We start from the raw sequence: 22,521 nt of genomic DNA, 5'->3' as shown, positions 1-22,521 counted from the left end.
TTAGAGTATTTAAGATGTTCCTGATAGGGTCTGCTATTTTCCTATTTTTAATAAATCCATATTGATCTTCATGGATTATTTTAGGGATTTTTTCCTTTATTCTATCTGATAAGATTTTTGTAAAGATCTTATAATCCACATTGCTGAGGGAGATAGGTCTATAATTATTAGGATCTGTGTCATCTTTATTCGGTTTTGGAATTGTAATTATCTCAGAATATTTCCAAGAGTCTGGAACTTTACCTCCTTCCATGATTACGTTGAAAAGCGTGACCAAATTCGGAGTAATTTCCCCTTTAAAAATTTTGTAGAAATTTGTAGTTAGGCCGTCTGGTCCGGGGGCTGAATTCACTTTTAGACTGTCTATTACCTTTTCAACTTCTAAATTTGATATTTTGTTGTTTAACTCCATTTGTGACTGATCATCTATGTTTTTCTGTAAATAAACTTTTTGTTCTAGTGTGTCTTTACCCTCATAGAGTTTCTCATAAAAACTTGCCATAGTTTCTCTAATTTCATTATCTGTTGTTTTTAATTGACCCCTGTAATCTTTTAATTTTAGAATTTTGTTTCTGGCCTGTTTTTTTTTTTTTTTAAGGAATCTGGCCAAACTTTTTAAGTTATTGATGGAATTGATTTGGTAATCATTTTTGATCCACAGGTTTTTTTTGTGGCTTCAATTTTTTCTAAGTTCTCCAGACTTTGTTTTTTTTCTATCCATTTTTTCTTATTTTCTGCTGTTGGGTAATTTTGGAATTGTTGGAGGAAGTTCTCCACCTCTCCTAGTTTTTTCAAGAGTAGATTTTTCTTTCTTGTTAATCCCAATTTCTTTAGTGATGCAAATACCCCTAACAGTTGCTTTAAAAGCATCCCATAATAACTCTTCTTTTATTTCTGGTTGTCTGTTTATTATAAAAAAATCTTTTATCTGTTTTTTAATGTCTTGTTTGTCTTTGTCCTTGAAAGTTACCTTTGGGTTAAATCTCCATTTCTTTGTACATCTCCTCACAGATTCACCCAATTTAAGCAAAATCGGAGCATGATCTCCTGGCCATTGTTTCCAAACTTTTACCTCATTAATTTCTCTAGAGTTATTAATTCCAACTATGAAGAAATCTATAGTTGTGAATTTTGAGTGCCTGTGTGAGTAGAAAGTTGGTGCCATGTCCTCTTCACCTATTCTGTTATGGGCCTCGATTAGATTCCATTTTTTAAAATTTACTTTACTTTCTAACCTTGTGGGACTCTCCCCTGGTCTTATTCTATTCATGTATATCTCCGTGTTTAAATCTCCCCCGATGACTACATCGCCCTTTGCATGTTTTTCAATCTTGGCAAATGTTTTATTTATGAAACTTATTTGCTTTTTGTTTGGAGCATATACACTTGCAATGGAGATATCACTATTGTTTAGTTTTCCTCTTACCATTATAAATCTACCTTCCTTATCTGAAATCGTTTTTTCTAGTTCAAAGTTGTTAGTATTCTTTATTATAATTGCTACACCTCTGGATTTGTTTGAACCTCTTGATTCATATTGTAAGTCCCAATTCTTTAAATTTAACAATTTTTCCTTATTTTTTTTCTTGTGGGTCTCCTGGATTAAGCATATATCAACATGCTGTTCAGATAACAATGTAGACAGTTTGTATTTTTAACTGGAGAAGATAGGCCATTTATATTAAGTGACATTAATTTAATTTCATCCATCATAGATCCGTTGTTTACCTTCCCAACTTTCTTTTACAGGCTCTCCCATTATATTAACCATTATATTAACCCATATCCCTGCAAGACCCAGATCCCTACCCCAAAACAACCCCTCCTCTGGAACCCATGACCCCCTCCTCCTCGAGGGGGTTGCTAGGAAAAGAATCCTAGCACCCATCCAGAGAATAACGAAGGACAGAGGCCCCTGCATCTGCCCCTCCTTTCCGTCAGATAAAGTTTTCGCATGAATCACCCTTTTTTCCTTTCCCTCTTTTTTCTTTTCCCCTTTCTTTTTTCCTTTCTCTCTTTTTTCTTTCTTTCTCATTCTTCCCCCTCCCTTTTTAATCCCTGTCACTAATCCCTGTTCCTTAATCCCATCTACATCCCTTTTGTTAATTCCAGAGCACCTCATCTTCTTCTTTTTCATATATAATTAACAACCATTTTCCAACTTTTTTAGTTTAGATTATAATAGCAATTAGTAAAAAACAAAACAACAAACTGTCTTTGCTGGTTGTGATTGCTCTAGTCCTCTAATTCCTTACAGAATGTACTTGCAAGTCCCAATAAACATTTCTTTAAACCCTGCTATAAAAACAGTTATTTGAAATTTCTTCTGTTAGGAATTCTATAGGAGAACCTTGATTGAGGTTTCCCAGTTCTTTTCCTTGTGGTTACTTTTTTAGTTAGATGTTCTTCTCTTGGTTGTTCTTCCTCTGATTCAGACTCCTTTTCTTCATCTGTTGGGACACCTGTTTCTCTTGGAGATTTTCTTTGTGAGGGTTGGGTCAGTTTTAGTTCTCTCAGGAGCCCTTCCCCTTCTTCTATAGTCTTTGCAGTAAGTTTTTTTCCTTCTTTGAAAATTATTAGTGTGGCTGGAAAGGCCCATGTGTATTTGATGTTTGCTGATCTGAGACTATCCGTTATTGCCTTGAGGGAGGCTCTCTCTTCCCTTGTAGCTCTTGCAAAGTCCTGAAAAACTGTAATTTTTTTACTGTTATACAGCAGGTCATTCACACTCCTCAAGGCTTTAAAGACTTTTAGGCATGTTGATTGTTTCACAAATGTCACTACTACCACTCTTGGTGTGGGGCCTCTGTAATTCTTCCCCCCCTCTTTTGAGGATAAAGTCTATATGCTTTATCTATATCTTCTTCTCCAACTGGTATGTCCCATTGGTTCCACCACACGCACAGAGAGTTAATCAAGTCTTCATCTTTTATATACTCGGGAATTCCTTGTAAGCAAATGTTTCTGCATTTGGAATGGTTTTCTAAAGCCACCACCCTTGACTTCCAATAATTAACTTCCACTTCTAGTGACTGGATCCTGGCTTGATTTTTTTCCTCCTTGGATACTAATTCACTCATCTTTTCTCTTATCTCTCTAGCTTCGAGAGATAGCTGCTCCATAGAGCTTTTGAGCCCTTTAATCATTTCCACCAGAAGGTCAAACTTTTCTCCTGTGTTATCTATGGAAATTGGAGCTTCAGAGGCTTCTGAGGCCATCACTAGATGAATTTTACTCTAATGAGTAAAACAGTAGAACAGTAAAACAGTTAAATAGTTAAAGAGCAATACTCTCACCTCTGCTCTACTGTTTGTTTCTGTTTGTGTTTGTTTCTGTTTCCTGTTCCTTTTTATCTGGACGCTCTGCTACTGAAGTTCAAAAAAAAGCAACACATCTCCAGCTGCCTCATCAGAGATATCCCATCAGTTTCCGGGCTCTTTCTTTTCTTTCTCTTCCTCCCTTTTCTTTCTTTCTTTCTTTTCTTTTCTTAGTAGTGAGACGTTAGTTTGTTTCTTGATATATTAGCTAATGCTTGAGTCTTTTGTTAATCCAATAAAACCTCCGGGTGATTATTTTTAACTTACTTTTTGACGGAGGAGCTTTCAGCAGGCTGCTCAGCAAACTTGCATGCTCCGCCCTCTCTCTTCCAATCTATCTTGAGGACTACTTCTGAAGGTATCCCATTCCTAATATTTATTTTTATTTTTTTAAATGTGGCTCTTCAAATGTGATGGTTTGTTTTATAGCATTTATTCACCTCGTAATGCTGTTCTTTTCAATCTTTCATAGCTTATTAACAATCTCTCTTTCATGAAAGAGGTTGCTCTTTTGATTCCTAACACCTCACCTGAAGTCATAATCTTCCAAGTTAAAGGCCAAACAGCTGGAGCTGCTTAATACTAAATGAGACCCAGATCCATCAAAACTTCCTGAAATTACAGTTAAGACTTTCATCCCTTTTCCTTTCTTATGGTTTCAGACTTTTGATCTTTTTCTTCAACAACATAGTACTGGTTTTTTAAAATGTTATTTATTAGATATGAGGAATTTGGCCTGGATTTGTGGACACAAGATAATATCTGAACCTTAGAGAAAGGACATCATTTCAATTGGGACGAGGTGGCACTGAGATAAGTAATTGCTCTTTCTATTTTAAAACAAGTATTGAAACTCAGGGCATTTAAGAGCATTCATTTACCTGATAGGACCCCTAGGCACCAGTAGGGAAAGTGCGTTAGAGACGGACATAAGATTGTGTGATAAGGTCCCTAGAATCATAGGACCTCGTCCTATGAAAGGGGAAAGTGGGGGACCTGCATCTGATGAGGTCCATAGGGTTGGAAGAGATCCCAATGGCCATGCAGTCCAACTCACTGCTATGCAAGAATATCAATCAAACCAACAGATTGCCATCCAGCCTCTCTTTCAAAACCTCCAGAGAAGGAGACACCCACCACACTCTGGGGAAACATATTCTACTGTTGATTAGCAATTACCATCAGATGGTTCCTCCTAATGTCTGGATAGAATCTCTTCTCCTGTAGTTTGAACTCAGTGATTGTGTCCTTGAGAACATCTACTCTGTAGAATTAATGTAGTTAAACACCATTCTAACTGCAACAATCCCCAAACGATTGATACCTTTATTAACCAGCTGAACACTTCATGACTTCTTCACCAGGCAAAAGATGCTAAGTGACGATGTTAGAGTCACAGGCTTACCTCTTGTATCAGATGTTTCTGTTGTAGTTCAATTGGTCTGAAGGGATATCAATGTAGGGAAAAGCCTTTGGGAGTTGCATCAGTAACACAACTCCGCTTGGCGGGGTCAGGTTAAGACAGTGGTTCCCAACCTGTGGGTCCCCAGATGTTTTGGCCTTCAACTCCCAAAAAACCTAACAGCTGGTAAACTGGCTGGAATTTCTGGGTGTTGTAGGCCAAAACACCGGGGACCCATATGTTGAGAACCACAGGGTTAAGAGCCCTGAAGAACTTAACATTTTTTGGTACCCTTAATTCAAAATATAAACAATAATAAGCCCTAAAATAAAATATTCTTCAAAATGACACAAAATTTACAGTTAGATAGAAAATAATGTTCATTTATGTTTACTTCCATTTTATTTATAATTGAAAAGTTTTCTCTACTTTTTCTAATTACAGCGTGTTACAGTGAGAGCTGAAGGCCCCAGTGGCGCAGCGGATTAAACCGCTGAGCTGCTGAACGTGCTGAGCAAAAGGTCAGCAGTTCAAATCCGGGGAGCGGGGTGAGCTCCCGCTATTAGCCTCAGCCAACCTAGTAGTTCAAAAACATGCAAATGTGAGTAGATCAATAGGTACCGCTTCAGTGGAAAGGTAATGGCTCTCCATGCAGCCATGCCAGCCACATAAACTTGGAGGCATCTACGGACAATACCGGCTCTTCAGTTTAGAAATGGAGATGAGCACCAACCCCCAGAGTCAGACACGGCTAGACTTAATGTCAGGGGAAACCTTTACCTTTACCTACTGTGGGAGCCCTTTTTTGTGGAACCTGGTCTAACTGCACCATTTGTAGTTTTGTTTTGTAAATTTTGCAACGGAACATTTTTTTGGTGCCCCTCCTTCCCTTAATGCCCTAAGCAAATGCTTATTTTGCTTAATTGTTAAGCACTTCCTCTGGTAATACAAGGTGTTTCTGTGTTTTGTAAAGTTTAGGGCCCCTTTCTGAGGCAGAGAACATTGAGTTCCTCAAGAAGTGTCTGTAGTGTACATTTGGGCAAACGTGGTGGTGCTGTATAAGTAAATCTCAGTCAATTATAGTCCAAAGGGGGAAAATGAAGGATAATGTTCGGGTGCTCTCTTTTCTGAAGGAGAGAAGGCAGAGAAAAGGATATGTATGACAACATTGCTTAGAAGTATCTTCTGAACAAACTATCAAGTTACCGACGGGCCTCTCAACTCTCCAGCACTCTTGGCATTATTAGGAACAAATGCTTATGTAACAACTGCAACCTGCCATCCCCAGTTGAATCCCTTTGATTGCTCAACCCATCTTTCTAAAAACAATAGTTAAAGTAACAAGCTGAGCTGTTTAGGAATGTCTTGAAACATTACTTTCCAGGCACAAAAGCAAGTAAGAGAAAGCAAACAGGCATGTAGGTTTATGCTTATGGAAGATTTACAATAAGGCACCACATAACCAAAAAATGATGCCATCTCAGGTGCACTATTTTGGTTACCTATAGCCTGTGTCGATGTATGAGCGGGAATGGTGAAGCTCAGGAGAGCTCGTGAATTTCACATAGTGTCATTGAATTTCCATGTTAATATGCCCCTAATCCATGCTGGCTGAGAGATTTTGAAAGTTAATTTTCCCAAACTCTGGGTAAAGTTGTATCTGAGGTTCCACCAAGGCAAAGGGAGGCCCATTCACCTTTCCCACAAGCCCTTCCGCCTTGGCCCATGGATTTCCATCACAATCTACTTGTTGATACAATGTCTACCTGGGCGTATTCCCCTGGGTGGATGGGATGGATTAGATCCTTCTCTCTTCATGATTCAGAACAAGACATTCCAGTCAAGCCAATATCATGCTAAGGAATAGGGAGCTTTTCCTTTAAGCTCCCTTTTCTAAGCATTTCAATTTCGGGCATGTTTATGTTGCCATTTTAACCACCACCAGGGAATCCCACAAGATCTGTGCTCAGCCTGATTTGTTCAGAAACCTGGGAACAAAAGTTTTAAAAGCTTCTGGTGCAATCCCTAAACTGTAAATATATATTATTTCTCACAGTACTGCGGGGATTTTTAAGCCCTTAAGACAGTGGAGCAGACTGAGATCCCTACAACAGTAACTTGTGCAAGCAAACAGTAGGGTTAATACTTGTCTTCTGGCAAAGACCCTGTGACTTTAACAGCTGCTTAACATGTAGAAAATTTACAGACAGTGTTTTTCCCATCAGCATCTCTGATCCATGCATACCAGGAAATGCTTGACCTGCTACTTTTCTGCATGCTTACATAATTTTCAGAAGTTCTGCTTTGATCGAGGTCATTTCAAAAGAATTGAAAAACAGACCAAAATAAAATTAAACTGGGTTATTTATCTTTTTTTTTTAACAGAGTTCTTTATCTTCTTTATTTATCTTCTTTCAACAGAATTGAAAGATTGCCATGAAGAAGATGAAGTAATATTCCTATTCTGGGTTGTAGTGGATTTATCAGCATTGCTATCCACTCTCTCCTGCCAGAAATGTTGTGTCTGTTAAAGTAGGAAGGCAGGCAGACATCCAACTAATGTGCTCAGCCCAATATGGAATGGCAATGGAGAAGGGAGATATACTTCTGACTTTCTAATAATCATACTTTTGTTAAGAGGTACAAATCAAGACAGGGAGCTTGTGGCATATACAGATTTGGTTAACACTGTCTGGTTATGTTTATTTTTGATCTGAAATGGATATTCCCTTCCTTCTTCTGCAATGAACAAGCCTCCTCCAACTAGTCATAGATCTGTTGAAAACTCCTGCCCTATTTGTACCTGGAGGAGTAGGGAGGTTTGGAGAGGGATCACAGAAATATCTGAATATGTACTCATAGCCAAGGGAGAAGCTATTACATCGGTTACAGAGACCTCCAGGATTCTCAGAAGATGATTTCGTCATTTCACATCTGGCTACAGGGACAAACACACATGTCTGTGATTCTTTCTGCTCTTCTCTAGATATGAATGACCTTGGTGGCATTATACTATCTCCAAGAGGTAGTAAATGGCTCAGCATAGCATAGTCCCACATGTGGTAGGAGATACATACATGTAGGACTCTTTTTCTACATGAAACCATGCACATTTGCAGCTAAATTTATGTTGGTGGTGAGAGATTAGGAAAATGACAACATTAAACCTACAGGAAGGTGGATACAGATTAAATACCATCAAGATACTCATGAATGGAAGAGTAGTTGTTCATTTAAACAACTTGGTTTAAAGTAGACGAACATTTTCCATTTTAGGTTTTTAAAGAGGTGTGTAGATAAACACATGTCAAGGATGATTGAAAGAAAGGCCTCCTCAGTTCCGAGGGATTGGTTTTAAACTACATTAAGATCTTTTCCAGATTCCAACACTTTAATTCTGTCCTTCTTATTAGTATGTGAAAAGGTGGGGGCTTAACTTTTGCATTAGCTGCTTATGAGTGAAATTTCCAAAATAAACAGAGCAAGACAAAAATCATCAGAACTATTCACCCAGTCTCACATTTCCACATCATCCTAATAATGACTGGAAGGATCTTCAGTTTTGATAGCTCATAACACTACTCCAATAATACATTCTCAAATGATTTAGTTTTTGGTGACTAGAGCTGGGAAGAATGATCATTACTGACTTTCATACAGAGAAGTAAAGTCAGCCACAGGATTATTTACACATCAGGCAAGTGTTCATCTATACAGAAATATCACATTTTCTTTGCACATAAAATTTTGCAGAGAAAATATATTTCCTGAAGAACAGAAAACATGTCTTCTCCATAAAAAAGGTAAAGATTTTCCCTGACGTTAAGTCCAGTCATGTCTGGGAGTTGGTGCTCATCTCCATTTCTAAGCCGAAGAGCCGGCGTTGTCCGTAGACACCTCCAAGGTCATGTGGTTGGCATGACTGCATGGACCGCCGTTACCTTCCCGCCGGGGCGGTACCTATTGATCTACTCACATTGGCATGTTTTCGAACTGCTAGGTTAGCAGAAGCTGAAGCAACAGCGGGTGCTCACTCTGTTCCCGGGATTTGAACTTGGGACCTTTCAGTCTGCAAGTTCAGCAGCTCAGTGCTTTAACACACTTTGCCACCGGGGCTCTTCTCCATACAAATGGATATTTTCTGCCTAGCGAAATCACACATATTTCTGTACAGAGAAATATCTGTTGGAGAGCAAGTAGCATTTAAGAATTGCACAGAAACACTAATGCTTTCAAGCATTAGTGAGAATTCCCCGTTCTTGTGGAACACAAAGACTGGCATCCCCACTAGTGGCACGCATGTTGAGTGGCCATTTACTTATTGTCATCTAACCCTGCCAAGAAGACAAAAGACACAAAAATAATACCCCAGATGCAAACCTGCAAATAATTATTCTGACTTAAATGGAAACTCAGGGTACCCCGCTACAATAGGAAAGAATTAGGTCAGATGACCTGTGTGCCTACTTTGTATGATGTCGTGATGTCAATATCTTGATGGATAAATTTGCCTCTGAATTGTTCATACAGAAGATGCCTTCAAATAGAGAATGCCCCTCTACTGCTTGTTCAGGTGGTCACCAAACTGTATAGATGTATTCATTATTTTCAAATGGGACTGTTGCGTATGATTATCTCTGATGAGACTCTGGAAGCCTCCGTTGGTCCAAAACTAACCAGCATAACTGCTACCATGTGCTTGGTCCAGGTTTCTAACCTATGGAGCCCCAGGTGTTTTGGCCTACAACTCCCAGAAATACCAGCCAGTTTGTCAGCTGTTAGGAATTCTGGGAGTTGAAAGCTAAAACATCTGGGGACCCACAGGTTGAGAACCACTGGTCCAGGGGAACTTACGACAAGTCATTGCAACAGCTGTGCTGGTTGATTACTCACTTCTGGGTACAGTTTAAAGCTCTTAAAGGCCTTCATGGCTCAAGTAACGATTCCAAATGCATTGCATTCCCCCTATTAGAGGGGGTCTTTATTGAATCCAGATGGGACTAAGGCGCAGTCTCAGACACAGGACCACCTCTGTTGCCACATCTGACTGTATCACTTATTTGACCTGGAGGATTGAAGGTTCATTTCATGGATACTCCCTTTGAGAATATGGCTCCAAAAGGTGGCCTGGGGATATTTTGCATGTTTGGGCTGATTTGACGGGAAGGGGACCACGGAATGGAATCTGATGGCTACATGTGGAATGATTTTTCCTAACCCAGCCTTACAGAAATACATCCTGTATATGTGCATGTATAGGTCTAGAAATTTTAGTCAAAATTGACTCAATAAACTTGGGTCAGTTACCCAAGTCATTCCACATGTAATTATTAGACCCAGTGCCTTTAAAAAAAAAAAAAAAAAAAAAGCTCCAACTCTTTTTCCTTCCTGTACCTATTTGAAATGACTGATCTCATTGCGTGGTACTTTAAAACTCACAAATGGATCATTGGACAAGCTTTTAACAAGTCAATTTCATATGATGCATGAAGTAGTAACAAAGTCAATAGGACTGACTTCTATGCAAATAAACAGTAGCCCTAAATAAACAGAAGAGGCATTTCTTGGCAGGTAGATAAAGTAATCTGAGGAGTCAGACGTTTGATTTCACATCTCTCCTAAAGGCAACTGGCATCATAGGAGTATGAGTCAACTTTAACTGACATGGCCATGTGATATGGAATCCTGGGATTTGCAGTTCAGGGAAGATAAGAGTACCTAAAATTCCCTGGGAGATAGAGGAAATGTTTTTGCACCTGCTCAAAGTCCCACATCTACACAGTTACTGCAGTTGAAGGAAACTTGCTCTCTTTTACATCTGCCTACCCTAAGAAACACATTCTCAGTTAGATTCCTTCCTTCCCATAGCGATCAGACAACGTCCAAAGCTAAATATGTTCCAGATGTATAATATTTTTCGTGTTTGGAGCCAATATTCAACAGCTAGGATTAAGCAGGCATATATTAAAAACTCAGTATTTTTAATTAGGTTTTTTAATTGCATTTTTCTTAAAGTTATAGGACTTCCATCCTGCCTTTTGATCCAAAAACCCTCAAGGTAGCTTACAACAATAAAGCACAAACTAAACAATAAATCTAGATGGCTAAGAAGGGCTGAGGGAGGGGGAGCTTTGAAAAAGGTCATGACAACCATTAGAAATAGGGCTAACAAACTTGGGCAGAAATCTTTACACATTTACCTGGTAGTAAGCCCTGGTGAGGGAACCAGTGTGGTATAGTGGTTTGAGTATAGGACTACAACTCTGGAAACTACGGCTGGATTCCTTGCTCTGCCATGGAAACCCACTGGGTGACTCTAGGAGAGTCACACATTCTCAGCCCCAGGAAACCCTGACATATTAATGTTCCTATAAGTTGAAGGCACACAACAAGAAGTCTCAGTTAATCATAAAGGGCTTATATCTGGATGTGGAAATATTTATATTAGGATGGTCACAATGTCACAAAAAATCAACCATATACAGGGTAGCAGGTATAATGTTTCCACTTCTGGATATCTAGCTCTAGAGAGATATTAGCAAGACAGAACATATCCAAAGAAGAAGAACCAAGGTGGTCAAGGGTCTAAAAACCAAGGCTTATACATATGAGGAATGCTTTAGAATTCTGGATATATTTAGCTTGGGGAGGGGTAACATGACAGCCAACTTTAAACACTTGAAGGGATGTCATGCAGAAGAAGGAGTGGCCTTGTTTTCTCTTGTGTAGAGACCAGAAGAACCAATGGCTTCAAATTACAAGAGCAGAGATTTCACCTAAACATTAGAAAGAACTCCCTAACTTAAAAGTTGTTTGACAATGGGATGGACCGCATCAGGAGATGGCAGATTCTCCTCTTTTGGAGCTCTTTAAACAGAAGTTGGATTTTTCTGAAGTACGTGAATTGTGTATGCATGGCAGAGAATTGGACTACACAACCCTTCCAACTCTGAATTTCTATGATGATTCTATGATGCTGGGCTGGGCTTTACCATAGCAGTTTAAACCACCAGCTGCAGTAAATCTTGTCAATCGAAGGTTGACAGTTCAAAGCCTAGGTCAGGGTGAGTTCCTGGCCTTTACCCCAGCTTCTGTCTACCTAGCAGATCGAAAGCAAAATGTAAGTAGATAAATAAGTACTGCTGAAAAGTGGTGAGGTATTTAGGCATCCATAAGGAAATGCCAGAAAAATGCTGGTGATTCCATCAAGGAGAAAGTTTATGAACCATCCGCTAGGAGATGGAGTGACCCCCCCCCCGGGTGGCCGGAACCGAGCACAAGACTCCAAAATGCCGAAGATGGGAAATGCATATATATACCTCTATGTACAATTGTCTGTCTTGTCAGTGTATAAATGGCATTGAATGTTTGCAGTATATGTATGTTCTGTGATCCACCCTGAGTCCCCTTCAAGGTGAGAAGGGCGGAATATAAATACTGTAAAAAAATATTAATAAATAATAAATAAATTCCAGATGGTATTATCAGGTGTGGATAAATGAAACTGTGACTGTTGGTCCCATGGGTACAGGAGTTGAACTGTATTGCATTTCTATTTACATTATTGTCTTTTCCATTTAAATTATAGTATTGTTCCAGTAGGCACGGGCAAAAGCAAACTGCTATGCCTTCTCCCTGTATTGTTGCACTGCAATGATAGCACTGGGCCATAGTTTCCATGAAGGAAATCTTGCATCAGAGAAATAGGCTGCTCAGGGTTGGAGCTTTACCTGCCTTTGTTTTGCAAGTCTAGAAAAGGATTTCAACTGCTAGTGGACCATGATGGTACAGTTGTTTGAATGCAAGACTTCAGTATCAGAATCCTTGCTTGTCCATGAAACTCACTGATTTCCACAGATGAGCTACACTTTCTCAACCTAAGAGCAATTTTTTTTATATTTCATAACACCACAGAGTTTCAAAAATCTAGCACTGGGTGGGTTTCTCTCTCCCGCCCCCCCCCCCCCAAGTTTCTTTTTCTGCTCGCTTGTTGCTACTTTTTCTTTTATGGCCAAGTCTGCAAAAACCTTGCAACCAATGTTCTAAAAACAATGAGGGAATCAGGCATTCAGTTACTTACAACAAAATCCTTCATAACAATTTAATTCATTCCAGGTTTTGCTTTGCTTTTTTGGTAGCTGTTGTGGCCTGTTTATAGAAAATCATTCTAGACTGAGTGATTTAGTGATAAATGGCCCTTCAATATATTGTAAACATTTCCGAAAATGTGGATCCAGATTATACAATACTTGTGATTCAGAGTGCATTTACACTGTAAAATTAACACAGTTTGACACCGCATTAGCTACTATGGCTCAGTGCTATGGAAGTTGGAGTTTTATAAAGTCTTTAGCCTTTTGTATTGAGAAATGCTGGCGCCCCATCAAACTACAACTCCCATGATTCCACAGTACTGAGATAAGCATTTAAAGTGGTGTGAAACTACATTAATTTAGGATCTCCTTTACACTTTTTTTTGCCAATTGCTCACAATTTTCCCATACATTTTTGTGTATTTCTGTGTATCAATTTTGAGTAATACTCTAGTACAGCTCTTTACTGTAATTCTTACTGAAAGGAATTTGATACCATGGCAGGCATGTACCTTTGCCAGAAATGGTGAAAGCAAGGGGGGGAAGAAGTTTTTTTCTCTCTCTCGAAGTTTGGGGGTGATGGTGAAAAAAAATTTGAGAATGCAATATTGACACTTTGTAAATTTAATATCCAATTGTTGCTTGCAGAACATCAAATGCATGATGTACAACAAGGCTCAGCATAAAGATATCAAGGGGCCGGGCTGTGGCGCAGGCTGGTGAGCAGCCTGCTGCAATAAATCACTCTGACCATGAGGTCATGAGTTCGAGGCCAGCTCATGGCAGGGTGAGCACCCGTCAATTAAAAAAATAAAAAATAGCCCCTGCTCGTTGCTGACCTAGCAACCCGAAAGATAGTTGCATCTATCAAGTAGGAAATAAGGTACCACTTATAAAGTGGGGAGGCAAATTTAACTAATTTACGACATTGGAATGAGGAAGTGCCATCAGAGTGGATGATGAAGCAGCTGCTCCTCCCTGTGGCCAGAATCGAACATCCCCTCAGGAGAAGGTTAAATTGCCTCTGCATCTGTCTCTGTCTTGGTTCTATATGTATATGGGCATTGAATGTTTGCCCTATATGTATATAATGTGATCCGCCCTGAGTCCCCTTCGGGGTGAGAAGGGCGGAATATAAATGCTGTAAATAAATAAATAAATAAATAAATAAATAAATAAATGTTTGCTATAGCAGAAGTGTTGTCACTCTAATAAGAACTTTTTGTCAAATCATTATTTTTGAAACTGTACTATGTTTCAATTTGTTCCCTGCCTTGGGTTCTATATTGGGAGAACATCATGGTATAAATGATGTAAGATGGCCATAACAATAATAGTCTTCAAAGACATAGCTGTGTTAGTTTGTACCAGCATAAAAAGATGCAAAGAACTGCTAGAGAGCTTTTTGAGACCGAGAAAAATACTTAAGTTTAAGCTTTTGTGGATTCAGTTTCTGTTAGAAGTGTTTATTCTACATGTTTTTCTTGGATTCATATATATGTCTGTGTATATACAGTATGTGTGTGTGAGTATATGTGTGTGTGTGTGTGTGTGTGTGTGTGTGTGTGTACGCATATATACACAACTTTGAGTCTCCTTGTGGAGAGGAAAGGCAGAGTATAAATAAACATAAGTAGTGTATATATACCGTATATACATACACACATATATATGTACACACACACACCTATGCAGTAATAGTAGCAGTAGTAGAAGAATGACTTGAATACAGTGCAAATCCCATATCCGCACAGGATATGTTCTTAGCCTTGTGTGGATATGTGAGACCACAGATAATAGTGAACTCTATTATTTTCAGTGCGATGAATGATGGCAGTACAGAGAAAGGGACGTAGTTCATACAGAAAGCCCTAACTGAATAAGTAAATAAGTGAAACTATGGATAAGAAAAAACATGTACATGAGTTCTGTGGATATAGGGGGTCATTCTGCATAACTAATGGGGTTGCCACAAATGGAAGAAGCTTTCTGAAATTCCCCACTTGCACTGGATTTTATAGGATACCACCTCTTCTGCAGGTTCACTAGAACCAGCCCACGCAAAGCAAATTTGGGTTGAGAAGCTCAGGCTGTAGGCATCAGGTATGCTTCAGTAGACTTGGAAGCCTGGGTACAAAGGAGAGGATAAGCTCCAGTGCCCAGCTGCATTCCTCCCGGGGGCACCCACACAGAGGCTCTGGCCTCCTTCGGATAGTTAGTTTTGGCACTCAGTTCGAGGAGCCTCAGGAATCAGGATGATGGAATCCATTGCTTTTGTTTCAGGCACATTCCTTTGGCCGCTCGGGAGACAGCTGCAAGAGGGTCCCGGCACGAATCTTCCCCTTTTGTGTTTGTTCAGTGCAGCAGGACTGACAGTCGGGCTGGAGGGGTGGCCAGCTGGCCAGCCGGCAGCAGACCAAACATTAGAAATGATGTGGGAGGTTAGGGAAGCTCACACAATCTCCTTACATCCCAAATAGCTTTTGCAGCCTTGGCAGCGGCCAGAATTGCTTAGACCAGAAGACTCCGGCGGAGTCCAGAGTTTCTAGGAACTCAAGAGTCGAAAGCACCAGGAGGCCAAGGAGATGATCCAAGCTTCGGAACAGATTTCCTTCCCCTTTTACAGCCTTCTAATAGTGCTGGGAATGGAGCTTGAAAATGGGTTTCTAAGCTTTGCAGAAAACCTGTTTTAATCCCCTTCACAAAATAACCCTTCTCAAATTTTACTTGTTAATAATATTAAGCATATTTTCAACCTGAGGCTGGAGATGATAATGGAAGGCTATTAAGATCATTGAGGATATTTTCCCCAAAGGGGAGCATTTGCAGCAATTGATGTCTCCTCAATAACGGTTTCCTTTCAGGGAAGTTGAATGTTCCCATCCCACTCTGATCCTCAAACAATTTCCATCTGATGTAATAGATTTTTGGAGTTAAGTGGTTAGCCTGAAAAGGGGTACTGCTAGAATAAAGCAGTTAGTCTGAAAGGTGCTACTGGGTTCCTTTTTCATTGCTACTGGGAGCAAAGAAAGTTGACCCCAGATCTGGCACTATTTTGCTAATCTACCTCCTCATTCTGTACCACAGTCTGTTACAATTTGGAGTGGTGGTAGATTTTTGGATTACCGGTTAGTGCCTCAAATGTCAATGTAGTTCCATTAGAGCAGTGGTTCTCAACCTGTGGGTCCCCAGATGTTTTGGCCTTCAACTCCCAGAAATGCTAACAGCTGGTAAACTGGCTGGGATTTCTGGGAGTTGTAGGCCAAAACACCTGGGGACCCACAGATTGAGAACCACTGCATTAGAGGAAATTTTGCTGATGCAGCACTACTGTTCCCGGGATCTCCTAGGTAAATGATGGGAGTTTTGGTCCTCACCATCATTGTCACTAGCAGGAGTCAGTGTGGTTGAAGGGGTTTGAGTGTTGAACTAGGACACTATGAAATGAGAGTTCAAAACCCTATGGAAACCCATTTGGGAGACATTAAGCAAGAAAACACTCTCAGCATCAGAAGGCAGTGGCAAAACTCCTTTGACTATATCTTGATAAGAAACCCCTATACAACCATCCCTCTACATTTCTGGGTTAAATATTTGCAGATTTTAATTAATTAATTAATTAATTTACATCACTTTTACCCCACCTTTCTCCCCGAGGGGACTCAAAGCGGCTTACAATAAATAGGCAAAAATTCAATGCCTAAAAACAATGTAAAAACAATTCATATAAAACTATCTACAAAACAACAATTCATATAAAATAGATACCATTACAAAATAAAATCACATTATATAAAATTTTAAGCATGTCCAAGATTAGAATCCATTCATCCAAAATCCTCAATAAGTCTTCATACAGGTCATGTATGTGTGGATTGCTCTATTTGCCGTCACGTCTGTTGCCGAGATCAAATCAATATATTCTCTCTAGGCATTTGAAGGTCCTCTAGTGCAATGTTTTGGACTTGTTTGGACTTCAGCTCCCAGAAATCCCAGTCAGCTCAGCAGCTGTTAGGAATTGTGAGAGTTGTAGTCCAAAACATCTGGAGGAACAGAGTTGGAGAAACACTGCTTAGTGCAACTCTATGGTCAACTTTCTTGAACATGGAATCATGTTGGAGGACCTATAGAGAAGTGTCAAAACAGCATTTGCAATTTTATTGATATTTACAGGGGGGTTTTTTTCAATTTTTGGGGGACCCTGATCCTCACAAATGTGGAGGGAGAACTGTAATAGGGCTGATGTACGACAGCATTCACTGAAAGTCATAGAATAGTAATTGCCTCCCTGCTGGCAACCCTGTTGCAGTAGTTATTCACAGAGTCTTACTTGCAGTTGCGATCTCTTGGGGGCCTCATGCCTGTGGCATCTGTGTTGGGTGGAGGTTGCCAGCTTTGTTTTCTGGCTCCTGAAAAGCCACAGCTCCAGCTAGCACCAATAAAGCTGTTTAATCTTTTTGGCAGGCCATCAGTCAACTTCCATGAAGTCAAAAGTAATACCAATGCGGGCATGTCAAGGCTGCTGTTTGAAAGGAATGGCAGCTGAACCTAGGAGAAGAACTGGCAACTCTCATGAGAATTTTGATTCCCCTTCTTATCACCTAATGACTAAGACATACATCAGCCTTGAAGATTGTGCAGACTGCCAGGTTCTGTTGGACTAAAAATCCTTGCAGCTCCGGCCAGTATTGCCAGTGGTAATGGATGCTGGAAGTTGTATTTTTTTAAAAAAAAAATTTAGACTGCCACTCAGGTTCTCACCTGTCACAAAAATCCAGTTATCTCTCCCAACGGTTCCGGCCCAGCGTACCTGTCTGAACGTATCTCCCTTTATGATCCACCTCTGAGGTTAAGATCTTCTGTGGAGGCCTTGCTCTCAGTCCCACCTCCTTCGCAGGTGCGATTGGTGAGGATGAGAGACAGGGCCTTCTCCGTGGTAGCGCCTTGGCCCTGGAATTCCCTCCCCAGCAAAATCAGAGCAGCCCCCCCCCCCCCCCGACCTTCAGGAAGTAAAAATCTGGTTATGGGACCAAGCTTTGGGCTAGCAAGTTAATGCAATATGAGGATATAGAACTGTGAAATGACTAATGGAACGGCCTTGGATTTATCTCTGGATGATGTGATTTTAATAATTGTTTTTAATATTGCTGTTGGGTATTTTGTTTTTTTTAATGTAGATGTTTATTTTTACTGTATGTATGTTCATGGCATGTCCCCCTCTTGGGGTGAGAAGGGCGGGATATAAATTGAGTAAATATGGAATCAATGAAACCTATCTAAATGTTGATTTTAAAAGTGCCACTGATTCTTTAGGTCTGCTGTAGATTAAGAACTGGATTAAGGCCTAAATATAATAATTACCAAAAAGTTAGAAGTTATAGAAATAGCTCCTCTGCAAAGGCCTAAAACGGGGCTTCTTAAACTTTTCCACTCAAGATCCCTTTTGGCCCAAGAAATGTTTGTGTGACCCCAGGTATACAGATATATAAAATAGGTATAACAATCAAAGATTTACTGATAATAAGTCAGTATTTGCAAGGTTTGCTAAACAGTCTGGTTTTCCTTTTTCTGAAGTACAGCTGAAGCATCTTCTGCAGAGCTGTAAACACTGCTCAACAAATTCATGTAAATATCTACAACAGTGACTAGGTGACATTCAGAAAACTTTTTCAGGACCCAACCATTGAGCTAAGGAGACCCCATTTGGGGTAGCAATCCAAAGTTTAAGAAGCAATGATCTAGAAGGCCAGTGTTTGGGAAAGTTACTTTTTGGACAACAACTCCCAACACTTAACTGTCTGTAAAAAATCCAACTTGGAAGTATGGTCCCAATTTATTCTCTATCATTCTACTTTTTTCAGCTGCTTTTAAAATGCCCCAGTTTCTCTCACTCCTCCTTCTACTTCCCCCTTTTGTTCTCAGTTTAATTCATCTGCAGTAAAAAGCTAAATTAGTTTCCACACTTAACAGGGGAAGAAGTGGGAGGAGAGCAAATCATGTCCTTCCCAGTAGGCTCAGGCAAAAGCAAACAACTGCAGCCCCTCCTATTCTCCTCCTCATTAATAACTTTGAACATTTTAACTCCGATGTTGTTTAGCCCCATGTAGCCTGACTTTCATCTGTGACACTTTGGAGAGTATTTCAAGGCAACTGGATGTGCCATTCAGTGACTCTCATAGGTGACAAATTTTGGGATGACACACTTGAGGACAGAGATGAACATAGCACACTCATTGCCATGCACCCCATAAAACCATGTACAACTGCTTCTACGCGATTTTGTCCTTTACTTAGCAGTGATTCAATTGCTATCTTTGGTTTCATGTGAATAAGCAGATGAGGAGGAGGCTGTACTTTCCCTTGAGCTCAGACTGCAGAAGAACATGGGTCAGCTCTGGACCTCACACAAGACTCCAAGAACATTGCTGTAGCCAGCACTCAATTTACATATTCCCAACCTGGATGTTTGGCAGCATCAAAAGTGCGGATTCATCCCAAATCAAACACTGTAGTCTACACTGCTCCTCATTACGCTACATACCACAGCGTCCAGTGGAATCCACAGATTTGTGTATCAGTTGGTTATCAATAAGGAGAGGAAAACAGCCTCAAGTTTTTCAACTATACAGAAATGAATCATCTTATTCTCTGGTGAAATCTAGAAACTCTCAAATGACAAAGTCTATTTCCAAATGACAAGGTGCTGGGATGTTAGGCATTAGGAAATACAAACGAAGCCCGGGGAAAGGTAATAAGCATGGGCTACAAATTCCCGGATTCTCTAGGTGGCTTAGGAGTCCTGGGGATTGTAGTCCATGCATGTCACCTTTCCCCTCTGAGGTCCCTTCCACACAGCTGAATAAAATCTGACATTATCTGCTTTGAACTGGAATATATGGCAGTGTGGACTCAGATAACCCAGCTCAAAGCAGATATTGTGGGGTTTTCTGCCTTGATATTCTGGATTATATGGCTATGTGGAAAGGCCCTGAGACAAAGAAAAGCTGTTCCAAGAGAGGTCTATACAGTATTGTGAGAAAGCATATCCCCTCCGACCCCAAAGGCTAACAAAAGAGTAGCAAAGGAGTGTTTCTGGAGAGAGATCAAATTGAGAACACATGCAAAGTCCTTCCCCTTCAAACAATTGTCATATGCCTCCTTTAAAAAATAACAAAAAAGATGACTATCACTACTACAGCAAAGATATCAGAACAGGAAGCAAAACAAATAAAAATGTCAAAAACCCCTCCTCCAGATGCAATGGATTGCAAATCCTATTGCTCACATCCTTGTTGGGTGTGGATGAAAGGAGTTACAGTGTTCCACCACCCATGGGTGGGCAGGCTAGGTAAAGCTAACATCAAATTGTTTCCCAATCCAACTCTAAAAAGGGTGGAGATACATGTGCTGGACCATAATTTTCAGCATCTCTTCCTGGGGCTGCTGGGAGTTAGAGTGCAACAACATCTGGAGGTCCACATGATTTCCATTCATGTTCCGGAGCACTTCAGGTCTCTATCTCTGGCCCCTTCCATACAGCTGAATAAAATCCCACATTATCTGCTTTGGACTGGGATACATACAGTGGACTCTGATAACCCAGTTCAAAGCAGATACAGTGGGATTTTCTGTATGGCTGTGTGAAAGGGCCCTTGGTTTGCAAGGGACAGGATCTGTCCAAAGCAGGGAGTTCTGCTGAAGTCCTTTTGTCAATGAATTCTGCTATTCATAGAAGCGGCACCATCAATCAGGCAAATCCTTCTGTTGGGAAGTACTGAAACGTTAGGTCCAGCAAACTTTCAAGTTCTCCAGAATGTTTCCTCAGCGTGCTAGAAAGGGTGGTTAGTTACTATTAATTTTATTTATATACCACCTTCCCAACCCTTCAAGAGTAGGATGGAAGGCTTGCAAATGAAAGTGAGTATCAGATCGGAAAAGTTTACCAGACTAAGTTTGCTGCTGCTCCAAAGAGCCCAGTCCTAAGAAAGCACAGTCCAATCTATATAGTTTATACCAGGCTTGGGCAAACTTGGGTCCGCCAGGTGTTTTGGACTCCGACTCCCACCATTCCTAACAGCCTCAGGCCCCTTCCTTTTCCCCCTCAGCCGCTTAAGCGGCTGAGGGGGAAAAGGAAAGGGCCTGAGGCTGTTAGGAATGGTGGGAGTTGGAGTCCAAAACACCCGGAGGGACCAAGTTTGCCCATGCCTGGTTAATACAGAAGTAAGGCCCACTTTCCCAGCAACTATCCTCAAGGTTTTACTCACCAGCAAATTCCCTGGAGTTTATTCCCATTTCGAGGCTGTCTTTCTTTACTCAGAGCTTGGGGAAAGTTGCATCTTTGGACTATCTTTGGACTTGGGTTTATAGTCCAAAGCTGAAACTTTCCCTGAGCAATCAAATTGCCTTTGGATAATTAAATACCAGTTCCCATTGGATTTCTTGAAAAAAAATATTATTACAAGCATTTGCATCTTGATCATTGTGGGAAAATATCCCCTGAATTTAAGGCAATTTTTTTCCTTTTACTCTGCAGAGTGTGAAAATATTATTATTTTTTGCATACTCTGAGTGTGAAAATAATATATTTTTAAAGAAAGATCAGCATCTTGCATAGGATCCAACTATTCAGAAAAGATTTTAAAAGTCCAGGCAAAGCTGAAGAAGTAGGGGAGAAAAGGGAAGGATGGGTTATGCTGATGTTGGGAAGGAAAAAAGAAAGAGAATAGACAAGGAAGGAGGCTGTGTTACCTGTTTGGGATCCGCATAAGTCCCCAGCCCAACCAAGGGCATGCGGTTTCCATCGTTCAGCATCAAGCGGTGGTTTTCAGCGCTGAGGTTATTCATCCTCGACGGAAAGTGGGTCGTTGTGAGATGTGTTCTAATTTTAATTTATTTCTTTTTTTGCAAGATGCACGAGATGGCTTGCAGGGAGAAAGAAGGGTCTTTTGTGTCTGCTCCAAACGTGCTTCTTTTGCGTTTGCGTCTCCGGTCGGCAGAGGGCGCAAGAGAGCAGGGAACGGAGCCGCACCGGCGGCCACTTTCTGCCCCTTTGTGAGTCCGGCGGGCGCTTCGGCATCGCTTTAAATACTGTCTTGCCTTGGAGAGAAAAGAGGGAGAGGGTGAGAAAAAAAAAAGAGACAGATCTTGGCAGGAGTTCTCCGCTTCAAACTGACTCTCTCTCCCCCCCTCCTTTCCCCTGTGCCGAGTACATCCCCACCTGCGTTGAACAGGAGATCACTGAGATGGAAAAACTTTGCAAAACTCACCAAGTTCCTCAATTAACGAAGAGTTGCAAAAGCGAGGTGATTAAAAAAAGAATCCATTTTATGGTTATTGGGCCACTCTTCCCAGACTTAAAGTGGGGGGACTTTGGGGTGTATTTACACTGCAGAATGAATGCAGTTTGGGACCACTTTAGTGTTTTCCTGCTTCTTATTTATTTATTTATTTACAACATTTATATTCCGCCCTTCTCACCCTGAAGGGGACTCAGGGCGGATCACATTGCACACATAAAGGCAAACGTTCAATGCCATGACATAGAACAGAGACAGAGACAAGACACAGGCACCGGGCTGGCCTCGAACTCATGACCTCTTGGTCAGAGTGATTTGTTGATTTGTTGCAGCTGGCTTGCTTTCCAGCCTGCGCCACAGTCCGGTCTCCAGTCTTAGCGTGGGGTTGGACTAGATGGCCCATGAGGTCTCTT

General features: G+C 40.6%; 1 protein-coding gene across 2 annotated transcripts in view; it reads right to left on the bottom strand.

Annotated features, from left to right (window-relative positions):
- The window catches only part of akr1d1 (aldo-keto reductase family 1 member D1), a 46,704-nt gene extending 24,803 nt beyond the window's left edge, over positions 1-21,901 (bottom strand). Inside the window, exons 1-2 of one of the 2 annotated variants that reach the window (XM_062983083.1) lie at positions 21,725-21,901; positions 21,561-21,690 (exon numbers count right to left, since the gene is read on the bottom strand). In XM_062983083.1, coding sequence (XP_062839153.1) covers positions 21,561-21,690; positions 21,725-21,888 — 294 coding nt within the window. In that variant the 5' untranslated portion in view covers positions 21,889-21,901. Of the gene's footprint in view, positions 1-21,560 lie in introns of both variants that reach the window. The other variant, XM_003220848.4, reaches the window with a different exon arrangement.
- Positions 21,902-22,521: the final 620 nt, after the last annotated feature.

This window comes from Anolis carolinensis, chromosome 5 (genome assembly GCF_035594765.1).
Source record: "Anolis carolinensis isolate JA03-04 chromosome 5, rAnoCar3.1.pri, whole genome shotgun sequence".
NCBI lineage: Eukaryota > Metazoa > Chordata > Lepidosauria > Squamata > Dactyloidae > Anolis > Anolis carolinensis.
Note: the sequence above shows the minus strand (reverse complement) of the source record. Positions and strands in the feature narration are given on the sequence as shown.